The following is a 16,084-nucleotide window of genomic DNA, read 5'->3' on the forward strand; positions in this document are numbered from 1 at the left end:
CCCTGTGCGCTCCGACACTGGTGGCTGATCGCGGGAAACAGGCGCTACGAGGCAGCCCCGTCAGACGCAGGACCCCGGCCCTGCCGCGACGCTCGGCTCTGGACGTGGTGGGCCAAGATGTCGACGAAGAATTTCCGAGTCAGCGACGGGGACTGGATCTGCCCGGACAAGAAGTGAGGGGGGCCCGGGGCCGCCACGGACGGGGGGCGGGGCCCCAGGGCCTCCCGGTGAGGGGAGGGAAGCGGGACTCGCGGGAGCTCAACGTCCTCGAGTCTTCTCCCTACAGGGCACCGGAGGCGCCGTTTGCGGGGCTGTTGAACGGACGGGTGGCTTCTGCTCAGAGGCACCCCTGCCTCTTAGCACCTTCCTCCCTGCGGGCATCCCTGCTGCCTCAGGCTGCCTCCGTGGGGCCCGAGATATGAATAACGCCTTTTAGATCGGCGCCCTGCAACTCAAAGGCCTCCCCGCCCGGGGGGCTCAGCTCCTCTACGGACGGCACCCCAGGGTCACTGCGCTCTCGGGGCGGTGACACGATGGCAGCTCTGCACCGCACAGAAAGTGAACGGGCCCTGATCCCGTGTGCCTCCCCAGAGCCCGATCGCTGTCGGTAGGGGTCTGTCGGTGCAGGGGTGTGTCTGAGCAGAAACATTGCAGAATCAGGACCATAAACTGGAAAGTGTCATGGCTACAGGAGTACCGGGTACTTAAAAATCTGCAGTGAAACCCAACAATCCTTCAGGCTTATTTATAGTTCTTCAGTTTGGTTCCCGTGTCTTTTGAGAAAATATTTAATAAAGAAAGTGAGATATTTGCCCGGAGTGCTTTATGAAATACAAAATATTTGCCAACTTTTGCCAGATGTTTACAGTTAATGAAGGTCCTACTGCTATTATTGTGAAGCAGAGAATCCTGACAAAATAAAATTGCCAGTGGCCTTTTTTTGGTTTGTTTTTTGCTGGTCTGAAATGTGTATTTGTACAACAAAAGGAAAACTAGCCACCCTGTTACAAACAGCTTATTTATGTCAGAAGTTAGAAAACAAAAAGTCATTTTTAAAAGGTTCTTTGAGTTTCTATAACAGTTTTATTTTAGCTACAAAAATTAAGTTACCAACATTAAAATCATTTAAGGTGGGAAAATGTCATGATTCATTTTGCAAAACAAAGAAAACTTTATAGGAATTTTCATCTTTAAAATATTTTCCGAATACTAATTGCTATCATCTTTATCCTCTCCCCTTTTTAAAAAAACTGTTCATTGCCCTTCATAAGAATATATTTCTTTTTTCAGGTGTGGAAATGTTAATTTTGCTAGAAGAACCAGCTGTAACAGATGTGGTCGAGGTGACTATCTTTCCCATTTTGATTTCCCTTCTCTCTCATCCCCCAAAAAGAATGAAATGTTCAATCTTATAAGAAACTTTTTGAAAATTATTTTTTTGAATCTGTTTTCAGAAAAAACAACTGAAGCCAAAATGATGAAAGCTGGAGGGACTGAAATAGGGAAGACGCTTGCTGAAAAGAGCCGTGGCCTGTTCAGTGCTAATGATTGGCAATGTAAAACGTATGTTGGTTTTGAAACTTAAATATTATTCCTGCCACAAACATTTTTAATTGACTAAAAGGTCATGTATCTTGGATATTTAACTCAGTCAGAATCAATGTGGCTTTTAGTGAGTAGGCAAGAGAAATTGGGACCGACTTTTTTTTTTTTTTTTTTTTTTTTGTGCTTTTTGAAATAGGTTTTATATGTTTTCACATTAGATTAGTTTTTAGTTTTATTTTTTTCTGGACGACAAATATTTAATCAGTGTGGCTTTGACAGACAGGATGGTCTTTTGATTATAGCACAGGATTGGAAGTATGTGTTCTGTTCCTGATCTGACTGAAAAACTTCCTGAATGACTATAGGCAAGTTACTTCAGTTCACAGGCTACTGTGTGTGTGGATTTTTTTTAAAAAGAGATGCGAGTGGGAGAATAAAACTTACTTCGTAGTGACTTTGTGAAGTTTCGGAAGGTGCAAAAGAAGGGAAAAGTACAGAGAAATTGTTTTTTCACAAACTTCATTCATATGAATACTTGTATTGTTTGAAACTTTTATGGAAACAGATTTTTTTCTGATACCCTGATTTTACGACGAGCTTCATATCTCCTGAGACCCTCTTAGTTTTGATTTATCTATTCCGTTTTTGTTAATTCTACATAAAATTTCCAATCTCTGAAACCTGTACTTATTAGAATATTTTTCCATCTCCAGAAAATGCTAATTGAATTCTAGTTGACGTTTATGTCAAATTTCAGCTTTACAACTTGCACTTGCACCTGTGTTCCTACACTTTGGATTCATGCTCTCCTATCCCCCCTCCACCCCCAATTCTTGTCCTTTTCCCACTATTTTCCATTCTTCCTCTGTTGTCTTCTACCTCTGCTGCCTTTTTTTAATAATCCAAGCACCTTTCCCCAATATATATAGAACCCTTGAAAAAAAATTACAGGTAAAAATGACTTCTGTGCAGTTATGATGTGAAAATTCCTTTTATGCCCGAATATATGCCATTTTATTACTATAATATGATTTGCTCTAGATATGTGCAGGTATATGCATTTTAATCTTGATCATAGCTGTGCCTCTCTTGGGGCTCTTTGGGTTGACTACATGACTCAAGCCTGTGATCCTTATGCTGGCAAAATTCTTATAGACTTCTCTGGGAGTTGCGTGTACATAAGTATTGGAAGAGTAGGCCCTGGTGATGTTACAATTGCCTATTTGTTTAGTAGTGAACTTAAATCACAGCTAATCAATATAAATTGATTTCATTTTTTTCTGGAGCATATTGCCTAATTCCCAAGCTCTTTAACGTGAAATAAAATGTTGCATTTTTACACTTACTTTCTTTTCCCTCCCCCCCATAAAGTTGTGGCAATGTGAACTGGGCCAGGAGATCAGAATGTAATATGTGTAATACTCCAAAGTATGCAAAACTGGAGGAAAGGACAGGTAAGATGAATTTGCATGTTTAAATATTCAGTTCTCTTCATAAACTTAACTTAAATCAAGTAGTCATTTTTAATAGGTGTAGCAATGCTAACTAGTCTTCCTTTTGCATATCCCATCCTTGTAAGTCTATATATGTGCTAAGTATTACTAGTATGTAAAATACAAGTGTGGCAGTGGTTCACCTCAGGAAATCCCCTAAGGTCATACAGTTTAAACCACTTCCTCAGTTTTCATGAAGATACAGTATTAAAACAAATTCTTAAATAAATTTCCAACAGATTATGCTTAAGCCCAGGAGATGTTAATTTTGAATTTCTGATATGTAGCCATAGAGACCATCTACACTAAACTTATAAGTCAGTAGTAGGTTACAACACATTTCCAGTTTGTAATATAGAATGGACCATAACTATTTCATAATCAAGCGATAGCCTTGGTCATGTTTTGGATATAATAAAGTGCCATCTGCATTACAAAATGGAACCATATTATAACTAGGTCAGGGTTGCAACCATGTTGTAGCTGGAACTGAATGTTCTTTAAGCAGAAATGTGCTTGTAGCAGAAATTGTGCTTTAAGCAGAAATGTCAACTCAGTGATATTCTGTTTTCCTCTGCTTTCCTTCTGAGATCGCCCTATAAATGTAGGGTTAAACAAAACATGCAAAAAATATTTTTGGGGGACTAGATTATCCCCTGAGCCAAATTTGCCTGGCAAATCTATAGGGTGTCAGGGATTGTGTTTCAACTTTCTTGATTCTCAGGCCCACTCTTGATTGTATTCAACTTAAAACTGCTAGCAAGGAATATTAAATTCCACTTCTGCGTTATGGACTATAATGGACCCTACATCATGGAAGTATGGCAGTGGTGGAGCAGAGCCCTCTCTGCCCTGACATGCCCTGTGGGTCAGAAGGAGAGGCAGGGTCTGGCTGCAGCACAGATGCTTCAGCAGGGTGTTCTCCTATGCAAGAGTGATTCTCTGCTGGGCATTTGCAGCCTGATTATGGCTCCTTTGTGGCACTTGGCCCTTAGTTACGTAAACAGTTGCAGTGGAATGTATTTCTTTCATTTACCTCAAAGCTTACCTCAGCTTCTCAATTAGATATGTAAAAACTATTTTTGACACACTTGTGTGAGAACAGTTCAATGTCTGCTTCCTTTCAGATTGCATAACATTCTTGGTGTAGGTTTCATGATAATTTATACATCTAGAAACATCTTCTATTGGATTTTAATCAAATTTGGCATAATAAAAGTATTTACCAAAGACTTTGTATTTAACATAATTGAATTTACACAATATAAGGGATTATGTAGTGCATTCTTATTTTACATTCTAATTTGCAGGATATGGAGGAGGTTTTAATGAAAGAGAGAATGTTGAGTATATAGAACGTGAAGAATCAGATGGGGAATATGATGAGGTAAGATTATGTATAATTATTACATTGGAGGAACATAAGTTAAAATGAAGAGATTTGTGTTTAAGAGCACGTATCTGGCAGGGAAGTCTGGCTTAAGAAACTAACTCAGGGTATGTCTATGCGGCAAGCACTACAATGAACACAGCTGCAGTTATAGCATTGTAGTGTAGACACTTCTTGCAGCGAAGGAAGGGGGTTTTCTGTTGCTGTAGTAAATCCACCCCCTTGAGATGCGAGGGCAACAGAAGAATTGTTCCATTGACCTAGCTGCCGTCAGTAGTGGGGTTCAAGCTTTGACCTAGCTGCAGCTACCTTAGGTTGACCTGACCACATCCCTCTGTTCATGAAATTTTTCTGAGTGATGTAGCTACGTCGACCTAAGTTTTAGGCGTAGACCAAGCCTCAGCCACCCAGGCTCAGGGTGAGGGAAGCTAGCTGTACAAATCTTTTGAATTACATCTCTTGCCGATTCATATGTGAAGCAGAATTCATGTTGAATCTGGAAAGGTGTGGGGGGGTAAACGTCTAAAAATCAGTTAGAAATTAAATTTAACTGTGGTTCGTGTTTCATTAGTTTAACTGCTTGCAAGATCTGCTTTAGATTTCCTATGCTATTTTCTTTAGGGTGCTCCTACTGCTTCCCAAATATACTGAAGTCTGTTATAAAGCAGTCTTGTAAAGCACATGCTGTTTGATTACATCCAGATTATTGATGAATTTATCAGAATATAGACATTGTGATGTGTCTTTATTTTAGATCTACAGTAGGCTTTTGCTGAGTACTTTTGGGTCATTCAACTAAGATTTCATGGTAGAAATTTGCCTTCTCTGTCTCCACACAGCAATATTTTTTTTTATTTGTAATGAAAGTTGTCTTTACTATTTTTCACTTTTTCCCACGAGTCTTACAAAAGTCTTAGTTCATTATAGTCTTTTCATATTAGCTCGTAGGAGGTTGCTTGTTTAATATACTGTAATTAGTCTTACTTATGGTGGAGTGGGCAGAAACAAAGTGTGTGTCACTCACATTATTTATCTGCAATTAGTTTGGTCGCAAAAAGAAAAAATACAGAGGGAAGCCAGTTGGGCCTGCATCTATCCTGAAGGAAGTAGAAGATAAGGAATCTGAAGGGGAAGAAGAAGAGGATGAGGATGAAGATCTTTCCAAGTATAAACTGGATGAGGTAAAATAATCCTTGTTCTTTATTACTGCTAACATACTGTGTTCTTACTAAGTGAGATTGGCCTTAATTCTTAGCTGCTTGTAAATCAGTATTGTTATACAATACATAAGTTATAAGTAAGGATGATATGTTCTCCTAACCTCCGTATACATCTTGGAGTGGGATATGTGTGTATTGGAAGAATGCATGAGCTGAGGAGAGTTTGTCAGCCTGAACTCTGTATTTGTTGCTTTGAATGACTGCTGTCAGAATCTTATCACTTAAACTTACATTTATATTTTAACTTTGGGAACAGAATTAATCATTGTGAGAAATATATGTTTATATAGGATGTCTTAATAGGTAGATCCAGTAGAGTATGGTGAAAATGCACACTAAAATCTTTACTGCTGCACTATTTCTGATGTTTTCAAAATATCTAAAATAAATGTCAACATGGACTAGACATGTTCCAGATGTCTTCTGTTAAATGATGCTGGCTTTATTTTTAGCTATAAAATTGAAATAAATATTCTCCTGATCTGCAGTTTTGTTTTTAATACAGAGTGATTGTTAAATATTAGTTGTTCCTTTTAGGCCATGATCATGAAAAGACTTGTGCACATGTTTACTTTTACACACTGACCAAAATCAGTGAGGAATTTGCAGAATTGGAACCTAAGTTTGGTAATGGGATAGACTTCCTCTGAGCCTGAGACTTCTGCCAGACATCTGCCCAAAATCTTTGTCTCATTTTTTTTAAGACACTGAACTGTAATACAAATGCTGGCATTATAATTCACTACCTAACTTTTTAATTATTCAGTCATTATGCAGGTTTTTGAGGATCACTTTTTTCAGTCCTATTTTATTGCTGTTTCTGAAATTGTTTTTATGTAGCTATTTGATTTTTAACAAGCTGCACTCAATGCTTGAGGGTTTTTTGTTATCTTAGCAAAAGAGAACTAAAAAAACGGATTTGAAAAGATTGGCAATATGCTCCAAGTAAACTACAGACAAGAGCAAGTAAAAACTACTACTACTCCAAATGAAAATAGTCTAAAATGTAATCCTGCTTTCTGCATATTTTCTTCATATTTAAGTCTCCAAACCTAACTAACAGTCTGCATTTTTTCAGGATGAGGATGAAGATGAGGCTGATCTCTCAAAATATAATCTTGATGCCAGCGAGGAAGAAGACGCTAATAAGAAAAAGAAATCCAACAGGCGCAGTCGCTCTAAGTCTCGATCTTCCCACTCACAATCTTCATCGCGCTCATCCTCCCACTCAAGCTCAAGGTCTAGGTCAAGGTAAACGGGTACAGGTCAAGGGTAACGCCAGGCAAAATGTCAGTATCTAACTTCTTTATTTACATCTTTTTTTCTTGATTGACTTATAGTTTCAGTTGTTAATGTGACAGTTTTATATATTCAGTTTACGCAGGTAGATTACATTTTTATAATGGCCTTTTGTAGCTCCACAGTTTTAAAAGTGAGGACTTCTTTTAGTTTATCACTTCGCTTTCAGTGAGTTAATGTTTCAGCTGTATCTGTAACAAATATGGCTTATAAAAACAGGAAAGCTAGCATGTTTTCAAAACTATGTGTAGTCCTTTTGGCTTGCTATTGAGTAGTCGCATTTAATGTGAAATAGATGCTTTTTTGGAAGTACTGAGGATTGTTGGGAGAAAAGTAGACAAACTGGGAGGCGGGGATAGTAAAGTAGGAGGTAATGCAATCAGAGCAGATAAAGTAGAAGGCCACTATTGGAAAATGCCTTGAAGGTGAAGATAAGAAATTTGAGTTTCATGTGGTAGAAAAGGGGAAGTCAGTGGAATGATTGATTAAGATAATTATGATGTGATTAGAGCAGTGGTTCTCAAACTTGTTCCACCACTTGTGCAGGGAAAGCCCCTGGCGGGCCCGGCTGGTTTGTTTACCTGCCGCATCAGCAGGTTCGGCCAATCGAGGCTCCCAGTGGCTGCGGTTCGCTGCTCCAGGCCAATGGGAGCTGCTGGAAGCAGCGCGGGCCGAGGGACTTACTGGGAGCCGCGATCGGCCGAACCTGCGGATGCGGCAGGTAAACAAACAGGCGCAGCCCGCCAGGGGCTTTCCCTGCACAAGTGGTGGAACAAGTTTGAGAACCACTGGGTTAGAACATCAGGCAAGGAAGATGATCTTAACTGAGTTTGCAGGGTCTACATGGGTCTCAGTGAGGCCAGATAAAAGCTCTAATTTGCACATTTAAAGAGAACACAGAAAAGCTTATTCTCAAATCAGTAGCGAAGCAACCATTTAATAAACACATCATTTTACTAGTTGGTTGCAAAATATCTCTATTTCTTAAGCTCCTTAATACTAACAAACGTAAGATTAACCCACAGATATCTAACTAGTAGTAGTATAGCTAAGAATTAGTTATTGTAGGAGGAAACTTCAATTTAACCATAATAAATTGCCCAGGTTGAAACTTGGTGAATAGCCTCTTGGTTTAGGAGAATTTGCACCCGCAGAAAAATCCATTAGGATGGTCTCAACACTTAAACTGCTTCTCTCTTTAAAATATCAGCTATTGTTTTGCCAGACTTTAAGGTAAGTGAGGCACACTTTGCTTTTGTCTCTGAAGTGGCCAGGATTTCAAATACGTGAAAATCAGCTTTCCTTTTTCATTTGTGTCAGGATGTGTATATTAAATGCTTTACTTGGCCTACATGACACCACATTGCCCCTGCACGGTCCATTCAAAACTCATTTGCTAAGTGCACGATCCTTGCCTGACTTTTGAATCCGCTACTGAATTCCCCTTTTTCACTGCATAAAGTTTCTTCTATACAGAATGCCCTCCATGAACAGATCCATAGATCACTATCCTTTCCTTGAAATGCCTCCATAAGGCCCACATAGGCTATAGTGCCTACAAGAAGCTAACCAAATATTATTGGCAGAGCTGATTGGCACTTGCCAATTTGTTTATCAAAAAACACATTTTGATAGTACGTTTCATTTCTCTTCTTCCACCCTTCATCTTAGAGTCTGAGCTCTGTGAGGCGGGGACTGTGTCATCCTGTGTGAACTGCACCTACTGCATGGGAACTACTGGAATGCAAATAAGATTATCTGTCATATTTTTTTTTTTTTAAAAAGTATAAAGTACTATCAGCTCAGATGAAGGGTCAAACATAAATTCACAACCCTCAAAGTTGATGAAAAGTAGTTTAATTTATTTTGTTTCTCCTGGGATCTCCCAGTGTTGCGTGTAATCTTGTCATGGGTACTTCAATACATATTCTCAACATTGGGCTGAGTCTTCATTTAATTAAACATGAATGTATGTTCAAAGGGTTTTGAGTTCTCCTTGAAGGATTTTTTTGTTTTTTAGAAACATAAATCTTATCTTGCTGGAAATAAAAGTGCAGGCTATTCTTGTTCTGCATAATATGATGAAATAGAGACAATGGTAACAATATTTATTGGGAGTTATGGAATTAATTGACCAAATAGTGCCTGAAAAGATTATTAAAATTTGATTTGACATGTCTTGTCTTCAAAATAATTACAATTATACCAGCTTGCATTTTAAGGAGACACCATCAAATTGAAAATTGCATTAGTTTACTTTAAAAGAACAAGAGGACTTGTGGCACCTTAAAGACTAACAAATTTATTTGAGCATAAGCTTTTGTGAGCTACAGCCCACTTCATCAGATGCATGCAGTGGAAAATACAGTTGGAAAATACAAATGGCCCATCTTGATTATCACTACAAAAGGTTTTGTAGTCTCTCCTGCTGGTAATAGCTCACCTTAACTCATCACTCTCGTTATAGTGTGTATGGGAACACCCATTGTTTCATGTTCTTTGTGTATATAAAATCGTCCTACTGTATTTTCCACTGCATGCATCTGATGAAGTGGGCTGTAGCCCACGAAAGCTTATGCTTAAATAAATTTGTTAGTCTCTAAGTTGCCACAAGTACTTTTGTTCTGTTTGCAGATACAGACTAACATGGCTGCTACTCTAAAATTAGTTTACTTGTAACTTTACAATGTTTTTAATACCTGAGATTTCCATAAGTTAGCAAAAAAAATTTACTCTTGTGTGTGCATTGTGCCTTTTATACAGAGGAAACAATGAGACTGATTATAGGCAGTTTCACACTTGCTGAAAACAGCCTTCTAAATATCAACAAGTGAATAACAAATCTTGACACTTTTTAAATAATTTGTTTAAGAAACGTTCATGATAGTGTTTTTGGAGTACTAAAGCAGATACTAGGACTCCTAATTTAATACACTTCTAAAAATCCAAGGTGATGGTGTCCCATTAAGGTGCAAATTCAAGATTTGGGTTGGATTCATGAAATAGTTAATGGGTAAGCAATCATTTTATTAACTTTACCGAATAACTGCTACCCTACTTACTTTGTCTGCTTTCACAATTTAACTAATAGTTCTAATGACAACTTTCAGTATCTTAATAGGAAGCCATTAATAAAAATGGCGTAACTTCTTTATGCCATTCCTTATATATTGGAACTTCTGACTAGAATTTATCCATTAACAGTTGAAAGTAGATAAATGACTCCAATGTACAATCTGGCAAAACTTTAAAGACCAAATGTTTTTATCTCTTTCATGAATCTGGGCCCCAAGTACCTTAATGTATGATAAATAGCTGCATCTGCATATTGTTAAAAACAATTTATGAAAGAAAACGAATATTAATTTTTGAAAAGTTTCAGATATTAAGAACTAGTATTTCAGATGCTCATATGCATTGAGCAAAATTCTAGAAGTAATTTTACAATAATCATGTCTCATAAGGCTGTTTAAGTATTGGAAAAATCCTCCATGTTGTTTCAGGTCCCATTCAAGAAGCTCTTCCAGTTCCAGATCAAGATCTCGTTCCACTTCCAGAGAACATTCTAGATCTCGTGGGTCGAAATCAAGGTGAATGAGGTAGTTTTCTCTCTGCTTTGCAGAGAGAAATTAAAAGGGTAGCAGAACTGATTGCTTGTTTGTTTCTCTAAAAAACTATTTTGACTTAACTCATTTTCAGCATGGAAATCAGTTGTTCCCAGGTCCAGTATTCCAAGGAGTTACCACTATTAAATGAAATAATTATTCTTGAAAATGCAAGTTTGTTTTTTTATGAGAATATTTTTAAAACTCTCGTCTAAAGCTAGGCAAGTGAATAACCCAATGTCTGCTGTATGTGAAAGCAAGAGAATCTGAATGCGTATTTTTGCTTAAAATAATTCTTGCAACTTTATTTACTGTTTCCTCTGGCGATTAAGTGTGAAATATTAGAAGATGTGCTATATTCTTATTTTGTATATGTTGGTAATGTATATGAATCCCCATTAGACAACACTGTTGAAAAATTATTGTAAATGTGGGGGAAATATGTGAAATCACTGATCAATTACTCATGTAAGTAACCCACTGAAGTCAGTGAGATTACTCACATGTGGTCAAGGCAAGCAAGACTTGGTCCAGATTTTCTGGATATACTCATTAGAGTCTGATTTGGCTGGTCTTTTTGTATAGCAATTATTGAACTGTGCATGGCAGCCAAAGCTAGCAATTAGTCCTTGTGATGAGTTCACTGAGGCTTTCTGTTGACAGAAGTTTCTGCAGTAGAATGCAAATCCACCTCTTCTTTCCATTCCTGGAGATGGCCCCTATGGTGTGAAACAAGTGGGACAGGGCATCTAAAAATAATTTTGCATCCCTTGTATGGCACTGACTTCTTGAGTGTCCTCATTTAAGGGGTGGAGTATAAGCAGGGATTCCATTATCTCCTAAAGAGAAAACTGTGGAAGTGCTCCATACAGCCACTATGGGTATGTCTACGTTGCACACTCCTTATGGCAGCATGTGAACTCCCCTCCCCACCTCTCTGACCACAGTATAAATGGTGTAGATAGTGAATGTTTGGATAAAGATACACCTGAGGCTTATGGTAAATACTCTGCATGGCTCTCTACACACCCAAGCAGTGCCTCTCTGTCCACACTGTTGTTTTTAGCAGTGTAGTGTAGGGAAAGACTTTGGCAGTGGGGAAAGGCTCTGCTGCTGGAGCTTTCCTCTCCTGCTGGGGAAGACTCCAACAGTGGACAGAGAAGCTCCAGCAACTCCCTGTGGTAGGGAAAGGCTCCAGCAGCAGGGAGCTGCTGGAGCCTTGCCCCACCACAGTGAAAGACTTTGGGAGGAGGGGAAGGCTCTGGCAGGGGGGAGGGAGTGGGAAAAGGTTCCCACTCCCTCCCCCCTGCCAGAGCCTTTCATTGCCCCATGTAGCTACATACTGAAGTGTGCACGCATCCTGCTTTTTCACTGTGGCATGGAGCTACACTTACCCTACATGCTGCAGCCAGTGGTGTGCAGTGTGGATGTATCTTCTGAAACGGTTGTTTAGCTGCTCTGAGGGAAGGATTACTCCCTCATTCATCCTGCATTTGCCCAATGTCCATATTGGCTATATTTGTCCTGGGGATTAGTCTGAATTTTAGCATAGTGAGAATTGCAACTGCTATGAAGTTAAGTAATAAAAGACAAAGCAAGTTATTATTTGACACCCCATTGGTACTGAAGCAACAAGTTCAGAACAAGTTATTTTTAGGGTACAAAATTGGTTTAAAAACTGGATTTCAGACCTTCCTGTCTATTAAATTGCTTAACATTTGTGACAGGTTTCAGAGTAGCATTTGTGAGTACTTTATTATTTACAAAAGATTGTGAAACATTTCTGCAGAAAAATATGCATGTTTGATATCTGAAAAAGTACGGTCAGCAAGTCGTTTTTGTCTGGTGGATTTAACATTGGGCTTGAAGTCAGAAGGTCCTAAATTCTATTTCCATCACCTTGTCCGGCAGCTTTTTCAGATCCACAAATATGATTTTTTTTCTTGAGAAAGTAGCTGATTTTTGTAAACATAGATGAGAAAATGTCATGCAAGGTATTTTGCTAACATTTTTAGTTTATTAAAATTCAGTTTAGCAAAAGTCTTGCAAACTCAAATAGGTGAATTTGGGTGAGGGGGAATGGCCATTTTTGAGATTTCTTCCAATTTTAGTAATTTTTTTAGGCAGTTTATTTTTGAAGTAGCCTTGGTTTAATGATCCATAATGGAATATGTGTACTAATGGTAAAATGAAACATGATTTTAAATAGCTCATTAAATCTGTAGTTCTCCAGCCTCTCACTTTATGGACTGTACTACTTAGCACGAGTATAATCTTCTTGTAGGCCATCTCTCATCCCAGTCTCCTGCAGTGTGTTTAACAAAAAGCTTAATTCTGGAGAACACTGGGAAAAGGTTCCCAAACCACTGGTCCACAATACCATATTTCAAAAGCATTACTTTATAAATAAGTATTTTCATTGTTAAGATAGAAGTTCTTATTGGCTATTAACTAAGAAGTAAGTATTAAAATACCTACAAATACATTTTGTAAAATGTTGTGGCAAATCTTGTATTGAATGTTCTTGGATCTGAACTCTGTAGTAGACTTTTGCTGACTTCTTTGTATTATGCACAAATTAAATCAAATTTATTTCTTAATCAATAAAGATCCAGCTCCAGGTCCCACAGGGGGTCTTCAACCCCAAGAAAAAGATCTTACTCAAGCTCTCGTTCATCATCTTCCCCTGAGAGAGGCAAGAAGCGGAGTCGCTCTAGATCTTCTTCGCCCGGTGATCGCAAAAAAAGACGATCGAGATCACGGTCACCCGAAAGGTTTGGGTTTATGTAGAATAAGAATGGGTGCATTTAAAATGTGTGTAATACACTTTCTGAAGAAATAAAATGAACTGGGAAAGGTTGAATTTTATCAGTTATTCATTTTGGTATTTAGAAATAGGTTTTCGCCCTCCCTCTCCCAATTACCATGCTGTTTTTTAAAACATAGATTTTTTTTGATGGTTTTAAAACATTTTCTTTGCAAAATCTCCTGTTAGGACCATGTTCCATAGAAAAAGACCTAGATTACCATTCTTTCAGTGTTTGAAAGGGCTAATGTACTCCGTTGCTTGATTAATTTTCATAAATGAATACTGTGACATCAAGGAATTGTAAATTTAATATGAAGTGTGGCAAATTTAATACTAAAAAGTGTAATACATTAGTGAACCTAAACAGAAGGTTTCAGATTTACATGTTCAGTTTATATACTACCCCATCAAATAAATTAGTCTTCTAACTATTGTGGGTGTGAGTGATCAAATTAATTTGAACTTACTTCTTTGCATGCTTTCTCTGTTTGTATCTTACAGACGCCGCAGGTCGTCATCTGGATCTTCCCATTCTGGTTCCCGTACAAGTTCTAAAAAGAAATAATGTATTAAAGTTCACATCTTAAAAAAAAAAAAAAAAAAAAAATCCAGTCCAGTGCATGAGGCATATTTTTAAGAACTTGGTGTCTTATTTGGTCAGAAGTGCTAAATCTGCTAGTAGAAGTGCATGTTCGTCCTTGCTTTCTGGGAAACTGCAGCTTTGTTCATTCATTAAACAAAAAGTAAGGTAGCATTTTAAGCCATAAATTCTCCAGAGTAGGTGTGTACTTTTCATTATTCCATTTATCTCCTCAGATGTTGCATATTTGTATTGTTAAACAATGTATAATTGGGCCCACTTATTTTAGTACTACCAAATGGTTTGTTTTTTAATTTTTACGGCTCCAACCCATTACATTATTTACTGCTGTGAATGGAGACAGGTTGATCTGTGAATGGAGTCAGGTTGATATGTGTAGTCCCACCCTCCAAAAGAGAGTTCCCTGCACATAACAGCTCCTGAGCTTCTTTGATGCACATTTGATAGGACCAGAGGACATTAATACAATTCTAAGGCTAAAGTATCCCATAGGGGGAGGTTTTAGGCCAGGCTTTCAATTTTTCTGTATTTAAACAAAAGTTGTGATGAGTGGCAGTTCTCTCACTGACATTTAGTGCAGACGCCCGATTCCCGCACCCAGTACTAGGTTCTGTAATGGGTGTGTGAGACTTCCCCTCTCCCAGCTTGAAGGCTTTTTGGATCATTAAGCACTCTCTTCTCCATAGCTGAGGTCTGTCTCAAAGCTGTAAGTCTCTGTGGAGATTCAGCCTATTTGATCCTGTCTCAGCCAAGGAAAAGCTTGCTTTCTGCAGTAGGTTGCTGAGTGCAATTTAATTTCCATGTGTATGAAGTCTGTGATCCTCTCTTAGAAAGGGGACAGTCTTGTATGGACTTATAATGCTGAAATCAACATTATGTAGCTTCTTTTGAAGTGATGGGGGACTTTATGAAACTAGTTTATTTGGAATTACAGTACAAGGTTGTAGCCTCTGCAAGCCACCAGTCAAAGATGAATTTGGACTGGAGAGAGCTATTTTTTTCCACACTAAATTTTACTTGTGGTAGATAAACTGCATAAGATGTTCTCCTGAAATACAGATAAATCTGTGCTTCTAAATAAATGTGATCAAAGATCATCACTGTCCCCCTAAACTTTATAAAATTTATGGCTTAAAATGCTTTATGAAATTTGTTTTACTAGCAATATCACATTAAAGCCTGGTCACTCTTGAGCTCTGTTTGGTTAAGAAAAATTTGTGTTAACAGTTATCTTCAGTGGCATCATAAGGTAAGTATGTTAAGGGAAAATAATGTTTTTTAAAACAAAAAAGCAATATATCTGTAATTATTTGAGTAGTAAAACTTTCAACATCTTTGACAGTTGCTTTTGTAAAATGAACTTCACAAAGACAAACGGAGCAAAATTACATTCTGCTTTCCTTTTTTAAAAAAATGACTTTTTAAGTTTCTTTTGGACTGATTTGACAGAGCAAAATGTTTTTGTTGTAGAAATATTTTGATAATCTTTTTGCAGAAAAAATTGCCCTGCAACTACTACTTTATTGTTTTCTTTTATATTTCCTTGCTAAGTGTAGTTTAGATTGCACAAGAACAGTTAGTCTCTTTTAACTGTGCCTCTGACTTCAGGAAAGTCTACCTACTAAATTGTAAAAATCAGATCTATTAGAAGCTATATGTTACCTTTTGGTTTATTCTTGTGCTTTGTATTAAAATTGTTGCTGTACTTAGATAAAAGTTTTTAAATTTAGCAAATGGTAAGCTACAGATAACTCTGAGGAAAATTATGGTTTCATTTGGCTTATATAAAATGTACTAGGTCATTTCATGAAGAAATGATTCTGCAGACAAATGTAAATAAAGCCTGTGAGTCAATTATACAATGAGTGTTTGTTTAGACATGTAGAACAAATCTTTCTATCTGTTGGCTCTCTAAACTTTCCGCAACGCTAAGCCTTTTTACTCTGTTTAAAATATCTGTGATGTAAGAAGAACTAGCAACTTAAAAGCAAAAGCAGTTAATCCAATCCCAGCATGTCTCATAAAGTACAAGCAATATCCATTCTTATTAAATAAAAAAAAAAAACCTGGGCAGTAGATCAGAATCAGGCCTGCTTTGTGTAAAACATAGATTAATCTTAGG

At 37.7% G+C, this 16,084-nt stretch overlaps 1 protein-coding gene across 1 annotated transcript; it reads left to right on the forward strand.

Annotated features, from left to right (window-relative positions):
• Positions 1-27: 27 nt before the first annotated feature.
• On the forward strand, positions 28-15,824 carry ZRANB2 (zinc finger RANBP2-type containing 2). The gene is made up of 10 exons (XM_077825102.1): positions 28-173; positions 1,291-1,343; positions 1,455-1,563; positions 2,917-2,999; positions 4,349-4,425; positions 5,472-5,609; positions 6,727-6,899; positions 10,451-10,537; positions 13,162-13,326; positions 13,863-15,824. Exons 1-10 carry the CDS (start codon positions 118-120, stop codon positions 13,924-13,926), a joined length of 1,005 nt encoding a protein of 334 aa, XP_077681228.1. The 5' UTR covers positions 28-117; the 3' UTR covers positions 13,927-15,824.
• Positions 15,825-16,084: the final 260 nt, after the last annotated feature.

This window comes from Eretmochelys imbricata, chromosome 8, assembly GCF_965152235.1.
Source record: "Eretmochelys imbricata isolate rEreImb1 chromosome 8, rEreImb1.hap1, whole genome shotgun sequence".
NCBI lineage: Eukaryota > Metazoa > Chordata > Testudines > Cheloniidae > Eretmochelys > Eretmochelys imbricata.